This window comes from Serinus canaria, chromosome 4A (assembly GCF_022539315.1).
Source record: "Serinus canaria isolate serCan28SL12 chromosome 4A, serCan2020, whole genome shotgun sequence".
In the NCBI taxonomy this organism is placed as follows: Eukaryota; Metazoa; Chordata; class Aves; order Passeriformes; family Fringillidae; genus Serinus; species Serinus canaria.
Window position 1 is genome coordinate 17,539,706 of NC_066318.1, and position 19,143 is coordinate 17,558,848.

The 19,143-nt window shown below is 46.7% G+C and overlaps 1 protein-coding gene across 1 annotated transcript in view; it reads right to left on the reverse strand.

The window, feature by feature from the left end:
* LOC103816334 (ubiquitin carboxyl-terminal hydrolase 12-like) overlaps positions 1 to 16,623 on the reverse strand; it is a 28,616-nt gene extending 11,993 nt beyond the window's left edge. The window contains exons 1-3 of the mRNA XM_009090290.4: positions 16,477 to 16,623; positions 3,181 to 3,261; positions 25 to 238 (exon numbers count right to left, since the gene is read on the reverse strand). Of these exons, the coding sequence (XP_009088538.1) occupies positions 25 to 238; positions 3,181 to 3,261; positions 16,477 to 16,524 (343 nt within the window). The 5' untranslated portion in view covers positions 16,525 to 16,623. The remainder of the gene's footprint in view (positions 1 to 24; positions 239 to 3,180; positions 3,262 to 16,476) is intronic.
* Between the last annotated feature and the right edge of the window lie 2,520 nt (positions 16,624 to 19,143).

Consider the following 19,143-nt stretch of genomic DNA (forward strand, 5'->3'; position numbering starts at 1 on the left):
TTCAAAAATCATTTCTTCATTTACCATTTTCCTTCCTCAAGCGGGAAATAAATTTCTTGGGTGGGATGACTCCCACCTTCTTCTTTTGTGTGGCAATACTGTTGAAGAGATCAGAGAGGCAGGTCAGGAGGCTTTCCTTCTTTCGAGGCTGCACCTTGTATGCCAAAACCTTTTCCCGGAAGGGCCGACAGAAATACAGGGCCTGCAAGACCGAGTTGCAGTAGCAGGTGTTGCCAAACTGGTCAAAAAACAGAACACAGGGAAAACAAAGGGCTTTGCATTAGGGCTGCCAAAAAGGAATGACAGGAAGAGTTCATCAAGAATGTCACAAGTGAAACTGGAGGAGTCATCTGGCAGAGGTCATTTACTGGGGAGATACTGGTTTGCATGGGGGAAACAGTGCTTGGAATGTGGGAGAAGAAACACTGGTTGGAATGGGGGGAAACACTGGTTGGGATAGGGGGGAAACACTGGTTGGATAGGGGGGAAACACTGGTTGGGATAGGGGGGGAAACACTGGTTGGGATGGGGGGGAAACACTGCTTGGAATGGGGGGGAAACACTGCTTGGAATGGGGGGGAAACACTGCTTGGAATGGGGGGGAAACACTGCTTGGAATGGGGGGGAAGGCTGAGCCTTGTGACAGCAAGGGAAGGGAGAGGAGACAACACTCACAGGATACTGGGAATACAAGGAAAAGTAATTAAGGGTTCAGCAAAGAATCAAAATTTGTGGAGACACAGCACAACTCATCATCTTGAGAAGGGAGAGGTAGCAAGGACACTAAATAAATAAATAATGAATTCCACAGAGTATTTTAAGTTGGGAGGGGCCCCTGAGGATCATTGAGTCCAACTCTAAAGTGAACAACCCATACAGGGATCAAACCCACAGCCTTGGCATTACCAGCATCCTGCTCTGACCAACTGAGCCATTCCCGGGGCAAAATCTATTATAAACTAACAATAAAACCAATATTTCCTGCATATAACAGAATGTTTTGAGCGGCAGATGATGCAGGGCCAGGCCCAGAGCAGCTGGGTTTGCATGGTTTGCATCTGGCCTGTGTGCAGACAGTGTCAGGCACAGATAAGGCCTTGCAGAGGCTGCTCCCCCCTGGCTGAGCAAGGAGGACACCAGGATATCAGCTTATCACCCACAACCACATACCATGGCTTCAGAGCTGCTGCTCTGCAATCTACTGTGCTGCTGCTTCAAAAAAGGGACACAAACTCTGGGTTTTCAGTCCCCAGATATTCTGGCAATGAGGTTCTGCACCCCAAGAGTAACATATTTTAAATAAACCAAAAAAGCATAAAAATCTGTCTGCAGAGCAGACTGGTTTTAGGTGATACACTGAGACATGGCCACTGTTCCCCCAAATTTGGTGTGACTACTGCAGCAGAATGGTTTCAAGGTAATAATCACTTTGACTGGAACAGAAAACGAACAGCTTCATTCATGCAGCTCAAAAGGTCAGAGATTATAGCTACAGTAACATTGATTCACAGCACACGCAAACAATAGGGAACAACAGTAAAAACTTATTGAAATGAAGAAAATATATATGGAAACTAAACAAACATATGAATTAGGAGAGGGAATCACTCAGATGCTTGCTAGTGACCTAGAAAAACAAAGAATCATTCATGCTAAATAAATCTGCACACAACACAAAACAGGCATCCTAAGTTGGAAAGCTTATTTGAAGATAGGAGCTTCTTAAAATGAAAATTGAGATGAAATTCTGGAATGACACCATTGTTCCATCCCTTTTGGGCTTTAGTAAATATAAACTATTTTAACAGTTTCCCACATATTCTGCAGTGGCTTTAGACACAGTTTAACAGAGTCAGGTTGCTTTAGGTCACTGATCCAAAAATTAAATAACTATTCAACCCAAAGTTTTGCCCTCCATTGCCCACGAGTTCAACACCTGATTGTCCTTGTAGTGCAAATCACACATTTAAGAGCACTGATGCTGAAGCCATGAAACTGTCCTCTTTAAAATGCTCCAATTAATTCCAAATCATGAAAGAACCAGAAATAACTTCAGAAAAAGCTCAGCAGAACAACAGTGTGAAAATACCACCCTCAAGAAACCAGTTGCAAGAAATGAAGCACAACAGCAACAGTGTTAGTCATGTTTTGTCCTTCAAAATAGAGAATGGATGGGGTTCTAATAATTGTGGTTATTTTTAGGATGCTGTTTTCCCTCCTCACACCATTCAGTGCTCTGTTATTTCTGTTACAATTCCATTTTTGCCATTCTGGTGCAAACCTCAGCAGCTTTGGAATGGCCACCAACGCCCCACGTAGGGAACAGAATTCTGGGTGTTTGGATAGCTGGGTGTCTGAAACATAAACTGCTAGAAACCCACACAAAGTCAATCCACTGGGTCTCTAATGAGCTCAATAAATACTGTTTAGCTGGCCTTACTTGGTGGGTGAAGACATGGAGCATCTCCCAGCTCTCAACACAACCCTGACGACCAGAGCACAGGAATAATTGTTTCTAGAGATTTCTGCCAAAATTGCATTTTCCCATCATGAATAAAATGCCACAGAACCACTGCTGCTCTGAACTCAGCAGGATCAACATCCTCTGCACAGCTAGTGCTGGCAGAGAGCTCTGCTGCCCCACATCCACACAAACTGCAAAAATCCAGCTTTTTGGAGGGTTCATGGCTACACCAAAAATCCAGAAGGAGTATTACGACATGAAGGAATTATCCACCCAGTCCATGTCATTCATCTCCTGCACAAAACTTCCACTCCTCCCACGAGAGAGGTGTTTTTAGAACTAAAAAGTAACACATTTTAATTTTAAAGCCTCCCCTGCATTGCAGCATCAGTGGAAAATCTTCTCTGGAACAGCATCTGAACAATGGACACACTTTATTATTTCCAAATTTTGAGCTGAATATTAAAGTCTTAGAATTAAAAATGGACTGGAGGAGGAAGAGTTCTTTCAGGGACTTTACAAGAAATACATTTATTTTTCTGTGTTTCAGATGAAATGCTAACTTGGTTAATAAGCACACTGCAGGATGTGGTGTCTGTGCTGAGTCCCACTCCAAGTGAGAAGTCTCATCAATCAAGTTCTCAGAGAATCCTGCTAAGCTCCAAATTAGGATGTGAATTAAAACCAAGCATTTTAAGCATAGAAAATTCACTTACATTGACCAAACCAAAATAATGCTCATTCACAGGGAACTGCTCAGGACCAATCTCTTTCTCCAAAGCAGAGGCATTGGCGCCCTACAAAAAACAATGTTTATGTTAGAGAAAATAGAAATTTCCTAAAAAAAAACCCCCAAAGCTTAGGAAACAACTTACTTCCATTGAAAAATCAATATTTTGTCAGAATTAAATGAATGTGATGCTTTATTATCATAAATGTACCAAGGTGTCATTTAAAATCTCAACTCCCTCAGCCAAAATTAGTAATCTGATCTAAGAGAAGGGTTTTCTACATTTGAATTTCTTTGGAAATTACCACAATTAACTGTTCTCACTTCAAACACCAGGTTGGCAACAGTAATCTAGAAACAGCAACTTAATTTAGTCAAGAATGCACTGTAAAAATAAAGAAACTTATACTGTTTTTTTCTAGCTTTATTTTGCAAAATACTATGGACAAATGAAGAATGGAAGGAAGAGTTTTACCACAAATCACCTGGAAGTGCTTTGGCTTGGCTACCTTTAATTTCAAGGTGATGTAATGAAGCTCACAGTGCATTTTGACACATCCCTGAGTTTCCAGCCGTGCAATGAGGATGGAATTTGCTCTTTTAGATACAACTGAAAACCACCACTGCTCTCATTTGGCACATAAAAGGAACAACGAAAGCATTCCAATGTTTTATTTTGAATTTTAACTTGGTTCACTTCATATTCAAAGTGGTTTCTTTATCTCTTTCCATTTTCAATCCCCCAGCCCCTTATGGATCGGAATATCTGGGCTTGGGTCCTTCCCTCATTGCTCTCCACCTTGTTCTTTAATGCTTCTTGCTGGTGCTCCAACATTCCTGAGCTCCTTTGTGCAAAATCCAAACACTTTGGATTCCTAATTCTGTTTTAAATGCCCAAGTGACTCCAAGTCTAACCTTGCCCAAACAGAAATTCTCCTGCACAGATGAGCCACCTTCAGACACCTCAGAAAAACATTAAACCAAACATTACAGCCCAGCACAACTCAATTTATTTATTCCCCTGAAGCTACCAATGCTTTTCAATTGCTCAGCAAACATTTCCATCATCTCCCTATTAATATAAACCACAAGTAGACTGTAAGAACAGTTCCATCCAGATTGTTTTTAACATAGAAATAAGAATTTCCTAAAAAACAGGAGAGAAACCAAGAAACAATCTGGTTTAACAGCTGTAGTTGGATGTCCCCCATCAGTTTTACATTTCTGAGTTACATTTCTCAAAGCAGATAAAACGAGGCAGGCTCAGAACTGGGTACTCCAAACCCCACAAAACACTCACAGGGTGCTGACAGATTTACAAGCAGAGCTCTGCTCAAGCAGCAATTACACACAACATTTCTGAGGCATCAGTGCCAGTTCAGGCAGCTCCTTTCATTTGTTTCCTTGCAGCCACTCCCTGCTTCCAAGGAGCTCTTCTTCCTCCAACATCTCCCCTCAATAAAACTCAAATCAAACCTAAAATAAAAGGAGAACCATCAGCAGGGAAGATTTGCTGGCAGGGGTCTCTCCTGGGCTACCTCAGCTCTCCACTTCCACTGTCCTGATCCACACTGCCTTTGGGAAATGCTCTAACTGGAGATGAGCACCAAACTCATGGAAATGCACAGGAGGGGAAAATTCCGGAATTTTCAGCCTGGAAATCAGAACTGGCTCCTGCTGAGGTTGTTTTGCTCTTCCATGCTGCAAGTTTGGAGATTAGGAAAGGAGGATTTGTAAATCCTGAGAGCTTGTGAAGTTCAGTTTCAGTTTCTCTGGAGTTTCCTCACCCCCTCCATGATCTCAGTATTTTATTAGGGAAACACTGGAGAAAAGCCCATTAAAGGAGGCACCAAACCTCCAAAACCAGTGAAACCTGACAGCCCAAATACTCCAGCAGGAAAGCAACACATAGAATAAATATCTGAACAGATCAATAAAACCATAAGAACTGCAATTTTGAATAAAGCTATGCTATAAAGAATTGAATAACCTACCATAAACCAGGGTTGTCAACCAAGGCACCAACCTGTATCCATTTAACCTGACAGGTCCCAGGTGAGTTTTTTTCCAAGTGTTTCCTTGTATTTACTGCCCAAACTTTATAAATTTGGGTAAATTAACTGCAGAGGCAGATTAAAAAATTAAGGTTTCCTTAATATATTACATTATATTGAATGTATTATTTACAACTGAAGTGGTAGATGCCTCATCCCTGGGAGTGTTCACGGCCAGGCTGGAGCAACCTGGGATAGTGGAAGGTGTCCCTGCCCATGGAATGGGATGAGCTTTAAGGTCCCTTCCAACCCAAATCATTCTGGGATTCTGTGATGATTCTAAAGTTTCTTGTCAGAAAGTATTTTAAATTCATAAAATCATAAAAAAACCAAAACAGAACTCAAAGTACTTGTGGGAGGAACAAAAAAAAAAAAAAACCAGAGATGAATCATAAATAGTTCTGAAGATGCAAACTTGCAAATTAAATAGTGAAAAAAGTTCTAGGAAATGCAATGCCCAGTGTTCCGTGGAAAAAGAACTCCCTTGCAGAAGCACAGATGATTCATCCCAGAGTCAATGTCCAGGAGAGCTGAACAGGGATATGGGGGAAAATCCACTTTATGGGGAGGGCACCACTTGGCCTTGGTCACGTTTTGGGGTAAGGTCCAGAACTGCAGGCAAAGTCCAGCTCCTCCCAATCAGGGATCTCTGCAACCCAATTAACAATTAGCCAATTAACCAAGTGCAGCTGAAACCTGGCCCAGCCTGAGCCATGTCCTGCTGCAATGAGGCTTTGCTGTCACACTGACAGGTGTCACATTCCTTTGCCCACCCCAACCAAAAGGTTTTTCCATCTGCCACAGATCACAGAAATAATTCCTCACGAGAAACAATCCACACTTCATCATTTTGGAAATATAAAAGTCACATTTTAGTCTAGAATTAAAAAGCTAACCAAAGTGGCAAGTGTACATAATATGGAAATTTATTCCGTTATTTGGGGAATTAATTAAATTCTCCTCTTTGGGGTGCCACAGCCAAAGTGTTCTCCATCTTGTGGTACTCTGCACACCTAAAACCATCAGAAAATCAATACTATGTCACATATTGTGGAGCAACAAGAAATGCAATGAAAAAAATCCCTCATCCATAGCAATTGAGCTTGCTTGGCAGAAAACAGCTAAACAAAACCACTAAAAACTAAAATACAGCTGAATATAAAGATAATGACTTCTCACTGCTAGTGCAAGGCAAATAAATGAATGTTTTAACAAGCCCAGAGTACATCCCTGACTTCTGGGAGGTGCAAGGAAATGCTCTCCAGGAGCTGCTCTGCTGCTCTGCTTCAGGACCATCAAACTCAGCTCTGTGAGCAGGAATAAACCCAGATTTCTCCAACACACAATTACCCCAGGAGGAAAACTTCTCATTTAACCACGTGGTAATAGTGATTGACTTACATAATGAGATGTGAGTTTAGTGTTCCACAGCGGTGGGGGAGGTGACAAGGGAAGTTTCAGCACTTGTAAGCAGAATTTTCCATTTTCTGGAAATTCCTGGGACTTCAAGTGTTGTCTCAGAGCTCCCCTTTTCTGCTCCCAGCCCACTCACAGAACTGGCTGTACTTCCACAGCTCTGGAATTATCAGTCAAACAGGAAAATGAAAAACTGCCTGGCCCATCTCAACTATCACCACCTCAGCAGGAATACACACAGCTAAAAATGGGCAGGAAAACCCCCAAAGAACAACAATAAAATATTTCCTGTCACAGCTGCAGTCATTTCACTTTATGCATATCAGCTAATTTAAAGAAGGCTCTATCCAAGAACATTCCATGTCTGAAAAGACAAAGAACACCCTTTAAAAAATCTCATATACCAAATATTGAAGTACCAAACAACAGCACAGGGAATTCAAGCTAGTATTCAAGTTTTCCTCACTTTTTCATATCAACACAGTGAGGGACATCTCACCAATATCCTGATTTAAAAAGGTAAGAAAAGGCTGGATGTGGCACTCAGTGCTCTGGGCTGGTGACAAGGTGGGGATTGTCATGGTGGACTTGATGATCCTGGAAGTCTCTTCCAACCTAAATGACTCTGGGGTTCTATTCCATGCTCAGAGCTGCATGAGATATAGAGAAAAGAGCATTGGGGTAAACTAATATCCACCCAGGGAACACCCAAGGCAAGTTCTGTTGAATTTTTTAAAGAAAAGGGATGTGAAAGGAGCAGTTTCAAGCCCCCTGACCTGAGGGAGCTGTCTAACCAAGGCATACTGAGGCAGTGATCATACAGTATTCCTGAAATTTTAACTGAAAAACCCATCAAAACCAAAAGAGAGATCTATCAACTCTTTCAGTTTGTAAGCTCTGAGTGATTTTTGCTCACTAGAGAAGTCTTCAAGATTTATTTCCAGTTCAATGCACCATGCAAGTGGAATAAACAGTAGTAGATTTTTGCTTCTTAGCCACGGCAGCACCAAAAGGAGATCACACAGAAGGATAATTAGGCATTACTGCCTCTTCTTAGCAAAAAAAAAAAAAAAAATCCTATTCCTGCAAAGAAAATGAATATTTTGCATAGCCTAGATTTAATTGATTTCAGAAACTGGAATTGTATCAAACAACAAGGGCTTCACTACTTGGTGACCTTAAACTTACTGGATTTGCAATTATTCTTACAGACAGAAGCTCCTTGTTTGCATTCACTTATCTGGCAGGAATCAGAGGAGTGTTCAGTTTTGTCTGCATTATATTTAATTAGCTTTATGGCAGAAATTGCAGTCAGGCTCTGAGTTGAAGAGTTTTGGTGAAGCTGTGGACAAATAAAAGCTGGGAGTGATTATGAGCAGCTCCTCAGAACAGGAGCTGCTGTCAGCTGAGAATTCCACATTTCCAGCATCCTCATGGCTCCTGCTTCAAGTTACAACCTCCTTCCTTCCCAGCAATATGAGTTCTACTGAGTTTCAGTGAAATCCTGATCCACCACAAACCCTGGCTGACAATTAGTGCACTGTTATTACAGATTACCCATTTTTTCACCCTGAATTCACACTTTCCCACTTGGCTGGAATCCCCATGTCCATTCCCAAATATCTGCTTCCTGTGCTCTGGAGGTAACTCTGCCCATGTGGGGATGGTTAGAAAAGCAGGAAGAAGGGAGTGAGGAGACCTGAGCACGGAGCAGCTGCTGCTGCAGCTCCAGGGAAAAAAGGACCAGAATTAGCACAACTCTGGGGCAGGACCCTCCCTGCTATTCTGAGCTCTTGTCAAAATAATCAGGTCAGTGCTGTGCTGCTGCTCAGCAAACAGTGAGCTGGAAAATGAGGGAAAAACCCACAAAGCAGGGAAGGAGTCAGGAGTGGGGAGATCCCAGTGCCCTCAGAGTTTGTGGCATTCACCCCTGACAAGTCCTGAGAGGCTCTAATTACACAGGTTTTGAATTGCCAATGGGTTTAGAGCCATTCCATACCCACCACTGGCTCAAGGTAATGACAACAAATACTCCAGATTTCTCTGGTGTCATTAACAGACACAGAAACTCAGAAAGACTTGTCAAACAAATGCCTCATGAGGTTTTAATTGATGGTTTTTAACAGGGGTGCAGCAGCTGCCTAAAGTACAAGGGAATTAACTGAAATGGTGCAGTCCTTCCAATCTTTTCAAAAATACAACTACAAACTCACAGTTTGGTCCTTTTTCAAAATTAATCCTGCCAAAATCTACAAGAAGTCAACTTAAATTTATATTTTGTTGTTAAAGTCTGCTGTGCTTATTTTGGGCACTCCACTACTTTATATGGACACACATAAATATACACAACCCATCAGATGCTCCATTTACAGTTCATCTGTGGACAGTTGCAGATTGTCAGAAGACAACTCTCAAAATCTGGATGTGTGTCCCAAAATTTCAGAAAATTTCTATTTGTTTACTGTATCCTGCTGAAACTGTAGTTCTCCACGCTTGCCTCCATCCTTCAGCTGCTTCAGGCCTGTCTAAAACACACCCAAGACTAATCTATTCCATTAGCTCACCTTTAACAATCAGTTAATTTAAAGCCCTCTCCATACAGCCCATGCAAATTGGAAGATTCAGCCTTTAAGGATAATAACTATTATTTTAGCTCAGTACAAAATATTAATTTCAAATTACCTGATTTTTATGCATTTCTCTCTTTGCAATGAATCTAATTCAGTTCAAGTGAAGGAATTAAAGGCTCATAACTCAGGAGATCTCTAACCTTTCCCTGCAGCTGGATGCACACCCAGGAGCTGTGTGGCATCACTGGAGTAAAAACCTGATGAAATAAAACCCTGAGTATATTTGGCTTGGAGTCCCCACCATCCTAACTCCTGGACTGGAACCAGCTGCTTCCCACTGAGCACCTGCCTGCAAAAAACATTTCCCTTAAAGAAAGGCAAAAAAACCTCCAGGATTTCAGTGTCCAGAATGTGCCGGGTGCACAAGTCTTGCTCTCTAATTACTCATTTGGCTTTGCACAAATGAGAGTAGCAGAAGATTCAGGGTTTAAAGCAAGCTGGGAAGCAGCTTTCAGGTTGTGCAAAAGGCTCCCAGGGACACCAAAGTGCTGCACTACAGATTAGAGCAGCTGCTTAAACCCACTGCTGAGGAGTTGTTCTAAGAGGGAGTAAACAAATCAAAACAAAAAAAGGGAAAAAGAACAAGTAGGCCAAGCTAGAGCTACTTAAAACCTTGCAGGAAAGAAATCTGCATGTGCTGATGCAGAAGTCTGCCTGCACTTGCTGTATTTGCTGAGATAATAGTTCCAGCTTCAAGACTATTAAAATTGCCCTGGGGGGAAGTGGAAATGGAGCAGACTGGGGTTGTATTGCTGCAAGTTTATAGAACACACTGGCATGGTTTTGTAAACACAGATTAGATGTTGCTTTCCCCATCCTTTAAAACTCCTTGGCTGTGGAGCACTGAAGTCAGATAAAAAGAGTTGTCAGCTCAGGTTTGAAAGGATCCATTTTCATGGATCTGGGAAGGCTGTCTGTGTTCCAGGCATAACAAATTACTGTAAATTGAGCCCTGGATTGCAGCACTTTGCCTGCATAAGTACTCCAAACAAACTGATAATCCTGAAAGGAGCAGTGTCACAGATCATCCAAGGCTCCACGCTTCCAAATGACACAGAATCTTCCTCCTGGAAAGGCTGTACCCATTTCCAGAAGGGAGGAGAGCTCACAGAGCACCCTGACTGCTGCCACGGCACCCAGAGAAACTCCAAAGTGCTTCACTTCCAAAGAAATTTCCTCCTATGAAGCCAAATGGGAGTGATTTAAATCACTGAAAGCAGGGTGCTTTGTCAACTCCTCCAAGCACATGTTTATTCTGTGAGGAGCTGGTCCTGCAAGGTCCACAGGATCCACACCTCCCAAAGGAAAGCAGGGCCCACACTCCTGGGAAACCCTCTCACTTGATGCTCTGGAAGTGAGACAGCAAAGCTGGGCTCCAGTAAAAGAACACGTGGAGAGGATTGGGGAGAAAGGGCAGGAAAAACAGAACCACAGCTCAGGGCTGACCTTTGTCAGCAGCTCCTTTCCCTACTGAGCCACTGCCTCCCACATCAGCACTGCTCCCAGTCCATCCCAGTCCATCAGCCACTGCCTCCCACATCACCACTGCTCCCAGTCCATCAGCCACTGCCTCCCACATCACCACTGCTCCCAGTCCATCCCAGTCCATCAGCCACTGCCTCCCACATCACCACTGCTCCCAGTCCATCCCAGTCCATCAGCCACTGCCTCCCACATCACCACTGCCTCCCAGTCCATCCCAGTTTCCTCAGCCACTGCCTCCCTCATCACCACCACTCCCAGCTCATCTCCCTGATTTCTCCACCCCCAAGACTCCTCGTGACCTTGTGCTTCTGCAGTGACCCAGTAACACACATAGGAGAGGAGGCTTTGCCAGCTCAGCTCCCAGGGATTCTGCAGCTCCCTAAGAGAACAAACACAAACAGCTCCCAGCTGTGCAAGGCCCAGTGTTTACCAGCATTGTTCTTTTGTGAGCTGGCAGGGAGATTTTATCAGGAGCCTCACACATCAAACAGGGCAGGGACAATGCTGTGGAGAGTGAGGAAGTGGATGCTGAGGGAGAGAAAAGATTTATAAATAGGTTAATATTTCATTTATAACCTCAGATATTACACAGCCACAGAGCAGAAAAATTCAGCTGTGAGACCAATCAATGGATCTGAATGGGGAAATATATTCACAATTCACTGTGTGAGAGGTTAAGTGGATAAATCATGGAATAGTTTAGGTTGGAAGGGACCTTAGAGCTCATCCACTGCCACCCCCTGCCAGGGCAGGGACACCTCCCACTGTCCCAGGCTGCTCTAAGCCCTGTCCAACCTGGCCTTGGGCACTGCCAGGGATCCAGGGGCAGCCACAGCTGCTCCGGATACCCTGGGCAGGAGCCTTCCCACCCTTAATGGAAAAAAATTCCTCCCTTTCTAGTCTAAATTCACCCACTTTTAGTTTAAAACCATTCCCTCTTGTCCTTTCACAACAAAGTTTCTCCCCATCTGTTTTACAAGCCCACTTTAAGTATTCACTATAAAAGGAGCTGAAAATAGAAAATACAACATACAAACAAACCATAATGATGCACAGAGCTGCCCTTTATTTTGGCAGAGAGTGCAGGAATCCCCCAAACTGACATCTGCTGGAGCAAGCACTGAAAGCCATTTCTTTTTTAATGGCAACAAGACAGCAAGTGATGTGCATACAAACAGATGAATTCCAAGGCAATAAAAGCATTTGCTCTAAATCCTGATTAAAGAGCCAAACAACAGAGATTCAACAACAGAGCACATCTTGAACAAGCTACACTCTTATTTTAGCATCCTTCCCCAGGTATTCACACTTCATTTTTACATGGTAGCAGCTCTGAGGGACAAGTCCTCTAACATAATCAGTGTCTGCTTTGAACAAATGAACCATGGTGTGCCCACTTTCTGCAGCTCCATGGCACAACACAGTTGGGATCTCTCATGATCTCTCATTTTCCTGAGGACAATTAAAGCATGACATTTTCAAAGCTCATAGACAATCAAAGCAGACACCAGAACAGCACAAAAGCTCCTTCATGTGTTCAGGACTCCTGTAAAATCCCAAAGCTCATTCCAAGGGGACCTGGGTGGTCCACCTGAACTGCAGCCTGCCTTTGCTTCCAGCCCCAAACTGTCAGAAATCCCAAATCTGCAGCAACAAACACCCATCACACACAGCATTAAACCAGAACACAAACAGCATGTGGGAAAACCTTGAAGTGCTCTCTTCCCTGCTTTGCAAAGGGTTATGTATTTCTTTTCCCCCCAAAACAATTATTGTCAGGCAGGGTTCTAAGTGCAAAAATGAATATTTGGTTTCTTTCAGCTTAACAAGTCAGTCAAGAAGCAGAGCACTGCTAGAGACAGAAATCTGCTTAGCCAGCTCTACTTCTACCCTCCCTTCTTCCAGTAATAAAAATAAAAGCTATAAATGTTAATTCTCTGATAGAGCCAAACCAAAGTCCTACAGCTACAGGTGACAGCAGGGAGGTGACATTACACACCAGGGACAACACAGCTCTGCTTGAGCTGCCCAGTGTAAATTATTCAGGTGGCAAATGGAAATGTGGGACTTACAAATACTGCAGCCACCTCCCCTCCAGCACTGAAGTCAATAATTATGTCCTGATTCAGAGTGTGTAAGACTACCCCCAATTTGTAGCCTGGATTGGAGTTCTTCAGGCATGTCCTACTGGTTTAACCAACAATTAGACATGAATCTAGAGGAAGTGGCCCTAATTGCCTACAAGAAACAATATTCTGCTCACAGCTTACTACAGACTCCTCACAAGCTGCCAGAGAGGAAGAGCCCAGCTTTGGGCTTTGCACCTTGCTCCCTTCTCAAGTTCTAGTCTCCTCTTCCAAAAGTTCTGTCAATTCAACAAAATCCTCGAGTTCTGACTCAGAAACTCAGTTGTACAACTGCCCCAGAGCACAGAAAACACATCCTGAGCACAGAAAACACATCCTGGGTCAGAGGATGCAGTCAGACCCAAGAAATTCTGCCCTCTTCACTCTCTCCTCAGCCAAGAGAGGATTCCCACCTGTTTACCCCAGACCCACAGACCCCCCTTTAAACATTTCTGAAACAGCAACTGTAGATTTTTTAAGCAAAATGCCTCAGCGGTGCTCTCTGTTTCCACCTCTGCTGCCGCTTCCCTCAATCCTGCAGCTCCCTGCAAACAGAAGGAAAAACCCCCAAAGCCCAGAGCAAAGGGAAGGGCTGGGACACAAAGCTGGTGCCAGGGAAGCAGAGCTGGGGCAGTGGCTCCTGGCCATGGCTGTGCTTTCCACGTGGTGCCAGCAGCCTCCCCAAGCAAAGAATCACATCCCAGTGAACAATCCCTGCTCCCTCCAAACTCCCAGTCCTGGCCAGGCTGGAGCTGCCACAGGGATGTGATGAAACTGATGCCTTGTGGAGGCTGCCCTAGAGCAGAGGCTGGGCAGAGCTAAAGAATAAAGCAGGGATTTATTAGGAGGCCTCCATGGATGAACCTTGGGCAGCACAAGAGCCCAGCCAGGGCTGCACCCAGGATGAACCAAAATGGGCACAAAATCCCCAACTGCTCACTTTGATCAGGGTCTCTCACTTTGATCAGTTCTGCTCCATTTGCATGTTGCAGTTCATTGTCCAGTTCCAGCTTTAGCCCATGCAGTCCCATCCTGCTTGTTTTTCCCTCTCCAGCCCACGGGGTTTGTGCTCTTGGGCTGAGATTTGGATCATTTGTCCTTGGTCCCAGCTAGAGCAGGAATTGTTTTGTCTCCCTGCTCTGTGCAGAGAGCTCACCATCCCATAATATGAAGCCCAGACCCACACACTAAAGCAGCACAGAATGTGAAAAATATAAAAGCTCAAACCTGAGGCATCAAAATCCTGGAAAAGGGATGGTGCTCCCACCAAGAAAATGCCACCACCGTGAGGCACAGCAGAGCTGATCCACGGGCAAGTGATTCCAGGGAGGGGGAAATGATCCCAGTTCAACCTCATTACTGGCTGCTAATGAGCTCAAGCTTGGAATTTCATTTTTAAAGAGATATTGGAGAGCAATGGAGTGGTTGAGAAGCAGGCAGAACAGCAGTCCCTGTGATGCTGAAGGGTCTGACAATGTCACAAAGCTGGGTTTCACTTTTCCAGCCTGGAGCACAGATGATGACTGGAAGTGCTGGTAAAAACTGCATATTTTACTAAAAAAAAAATATGTAAAGTCCTGTACGATCACTACAGTTTAGCATAATCCTGGAGAAAGCAGCTCCCAAAGGGACTTTGTTCACATATTTCAATGTTTTTAAAAAGAAGGCTCAGCTTTTTCATCTACCTTTATGACAAACCAAACAGTACTTTTACTTGCTGGACATGCAAATAAACTGATCCAGTTTTAAAATACAGCACTCAGACCTTAATTTCTTGGGCTAGATGAGAGAATAAATGTTAATATTGAAAGTAAGTTTAGCCAAGCTACACATACACCTAAAACACTGATGCTGACAGATCCCACAGCATTTGATTAAATGACTAATTAAGAAATTTGGAAGCCAGTTTCATGCAATTATTTAGTGCTACCAGCTCTGCTCCAGGATTTCTGCACAGAACTGAAACAGCAAATTCTCCACTTGAAACACAATGGGGAGGATCTGCCTCTCCAAAGCTGCAGCAGCTCTTGGAAAAGAATTCCCAGAACTTCAGGAAGAGAATGGGAGGAACCTGCCCAGCTTCCATCCACCCTCCCAACCAAAACCAGGAGCAAAAATGCCAAAAGCCCACTGGGATGTGCTCAAGTGTGGCTGCACAGTCCCAGGGAAATGCTCTGCCTTCCTTCTGCCCTCTCAGTCCCAGACTCAGCCAGCTGCTCTCAGGAATGCACCCAAAATATTCCAGGGACTGAGTCAATCTCTGCCTCTGGGTGCAGAACTCCTCAGCAAATTCCTGACTCACCTCTCATGGCCTTCATCTCACCTGGGTCTGGGATGGCAATTAAAAAATACAAATTATGCAGAAAATAAAACCCATTTAGTGTGATTAGGGAAGGATAAAGTCCTGGGAAGTCTTCTCCCAAAGACTTCCAGGGAGCTCTCCATGGCCAGGGATTTAAGAAGCAAAGATTAATGTCTCTTGTCAGGGCTGTGAAGCTGCAAATGCCCAGTTTGTACTGGCTCAGATCAGCTGGGCCTGGAGTTACACTGGGAGGCAGCACCTGCATGGAACAGTAGGAAAATCCTGCTCCTGTCCCACACAGGTGAAAACAGAGCCAGTGAACTGGTGTGGAGGCTGCAGAGGGAGATGGAAGCTGAGCAATGAAAAGGTGGGACTGTGAAAAGCAAACTGCTCCAGTGGGCACCTGTCGTGGTTTGAGAGGAAATGAGTTTTTTTGGGATGGTGTGCTCAAACCATGACAGCACCACCGGGTCGCTGCCCTGCTGGCTCTGGGAGCTGCAGCCCCTGCAGCCGGGGCTGGGAGCAGGGAGCTCCTCCCAGAAGGTTCTCTGAGCACAGCGCTGGCGTTTCACGGCCGGGCTCAGATATTTCCCTGGGACTCAGCCGCGCTCAGCGCCAGCCCGGCCACTCCGGGCTCTCTTTACACAGCAGCGGAGCTTCATTAAAAATTCTGCATAATCATGCAATTACCAGCCTGCCTCTCTCCCTGGCGGCAGGGACGGTCCCGGTACACGCATGCACGTGGAGCGACTGCAGAGCTTTGACAAACGAGTAGAACGAGCTTTAAAATGAACTCAGTTATCACAACAACCCACTACGACCTGGGCACAAGGCCAATTAATGCTCGATAATTCCTTTTCTCTCCGAAAGGCAGCACCCACCGGCCCGAAAAACATTTCAGGGCACAGGCGGCGGCAGACACACCCACCGGGAGCGCCGGGTTCGCGTTACTGCCGAGCCTCCAGCACCTTTCCCACAGGATTTCAGCCCGATTATCCCAAACCCCTGCGAGCCCCGGCCAGGCTGGCACCCGCGCTCAGCCCGGCCGCGGCTCCCCGCGCTCCCCTCGCCCTGCCCTGGCACAGCCGCTCCGCCCCGGCCCCTCAGACCCCGGTGCCGCCGGCGGGGCCTCCCGCAGCGATGGGTCTGAACTGCCTGCACGGCGCCGGGTCGCGGAGCGCGGGCTCTCCCCGCCGCTCAGCGCGGGGCACAAGGCCGGGGGCCCCTGAGGAGCGGCCGCGCGGGCCGGACGGCCGCGAGGGCTCTCACCATGGTACAGACGGCGGCGAGTCTCCGCACCGTCACCAGCGCCTCCATCCGCCCCCGGCCGCCGCCATCTTGGGCCGCGACTGACAGCGCCAGCTGCGCACCCGCTAACCGGCCCGGCCCGTGCGCCGCCGAAACGGCGCCGCCTGCGCCGCGCAATCATCGTTCCGAGGCGTTCTTGGTCCGGGGGAACCGGCTGGGGATCGGGAAGGGGAATGGGGAATGGGGAATGGGGAATGGGAACGAGAATGGGATAGGAACGGGAACGGAAATAGGAATGGGAATGGGAATGGGAACAGGAGTGGGAATGGGATCAGGAATGGAAATGGGAATGGGAATGGGAACAGGAATGGGAACGGCACAGGGATGGGAACAGGACAGGGATGGGAACAGGACAGGGATGGGAACAGGACAGGGATGGGATTGAGCTCATTATGGGGAGCAGTTTTCCCAGAGCAGCTGTGGCTGCCCCTGGATCCTGGCAGTGCCCAAGGCCAGGCTGGACAGGGCTTGGAGCAGCCTGGGACAGTGGGAGGTGTCCCTGCCATGGCAGGGGCGGCACTGGGTGGGCTTTAGGGTCCCTCCCAACCCATAACATTCTGTGGGTCTGTGATTCCATGATCCTTGTGCGCCCCTTCCCTCAGGATAACCCGTGGTTCAGGAGGAGGCTGGAGGCCCCACTGGAATGGGGACTGAGAGGTCTCTGTGACACTGGAGGAAGTCACTGTCCCCACACGGCTGGGAACTGGGGGTGTCATCAAAACCCCACCAAGGGACACCACGGCCAGCCCAGAGCACCAGAACCCTCAGAGGTGCCCATGGAACTCTGTGATTCCCAAGACTCCTTGCAGAGGTTGTGGGCAGCAGGATTTTGGGATGGGGTGACACAGTGGTGCTGCCCAGGGATCCTCTGCTGTTCGACACCACACATCCTACCCCAGCACGGTGACAAAAGGGGTCTTTGAGAGCTCAGCACTGCAATGACAACAGTGCCCATTGTCAATCCATTGTCAATCCAGTGGGAGAAGGAGTGGGAAGCGTTCCTGAGACACCACAGAGCTCGTCCTGCAGAGCACAGTGACAGCAAACACACCTCAGAAGGAACAGCCCTGGGAAGCAGCGAGGAACAGGCAGAAATTGGGGATGGGGCTGATCCTGACCCAGAGCTGTGCCCAGCAGAAGCAGGGAGGTCATTGTGCCCCTGTCCCTGTCCCTGCCGAGGGCACACCCTGAGTGCTGTGCCCAGCTTTGGCCCCTCAGTTTGGGAAGGACCTTGGGACACTGAGCACATCCAGAGGGGACAGCGAGGCTGGAGAGGGGCTGGGAACACAAACCCTGAGGGAGCTGGGGGTGCTCAGCCTGGAGAAAAGGAGACTCAGGGGTGCCCCCATCACTCTCACAGCTCCTGAAAGGTGCCTGTGCTCAGCTGGGGCTGGGCTCTTCCTCCAGGGACTGACAGAACCCAAGGACACAGCCTCCAGCTGTGCCAAGGGAAATACAGGCTGGATATCAGGGAAAAGTTTTTACAGAAAGGTGATGAAGTTCTGGAATGTTCTGCCCGGGGAGGTGGTGGAGTCCCCATCCCTGGGTGTGTTTAACAAAGCCTGGATGTGGCACTGGGGGCCAGGGTTTGGCTGAGGGGTTGGGACTCGCTGATCTTGAAGGTCTCTTCCAACCTGGGCTTTCTCTGAATGACAACAGTGCCCACTGTCAATCCTGTGGTAGGAGTGGGAAGCATTCCTGGACACCACAGAGCCCATCCTGCAGGGCACACTAAGGGCAAACACACCTCAGAAGGAACAGCCCTGGGAAGCAGCAAGGAATGGGCAGAAACCCAGGATGGGGCTGATCCTGACCCAGAGCTGTGCCTGTCTGGAGGCTGCAGCCTCCCCTCATCCCCACGAGCTGTGGGAGTGCTAGTGAGGGCACTGGGAGCTCCCTGCTCACAGTCCCAGCTGTGCCAGGGCTGTTCCCACTCTCCAGCCCTGACCTTGTGGGAATATCCGTGGGGAAGGGAGAATGGCTCCGTTTCCAAAGCAGAAACTTTTTTATGAGGCCGAGATGTTTCCATTCTGTTTGAGCTGCTGGCCTGCAGAGATGTTCTCCTACACACGTGAGGCTTCCCACGTCATCTGCTCCAGCCTCCCCAGGGACAGGGCTCAGGAGCACAAAAACCCCAATCCTTCCCAAAAATTCCCAAAGTGAAAAGGGCCACGTGCTCCTCACAGGGTTGCCATGCATGGCAGTGCTTTAAAATTAGGGACAGGAAATGCAGGAATTGTGGAAGCTGTACAGTGTTTGACCAGATTGAAGTGTGTATTTAAATGTTCATCTCTCTTACATCCCAAAATAGAGTCAAAGATGATTTATCACAGCTGCTGCAGCAGCATCTGAGGACATTTCCTTGCCCTTTGGCCTCAGGATCAGAACAACTTGGTGCTGAATAGAATTACAGGGCTAAAATCGTGGTCTTGTCCCTGAATGTCATCAGAGGTCACTGCTGGAGCACAGAGATGCACTTTCAATTCATCTAAACTCAGCAAGGTGGAATTCTGAGCACACAGGCCAAGGCTGGTTCCCTGAGCACACCACACTAATTTTTGATCCTTTCTTATCTCCTCCTCCTTCGCCTTTCCCTGCTTGGAGGTTCTCAGTTCCTGGGAGCAGAAA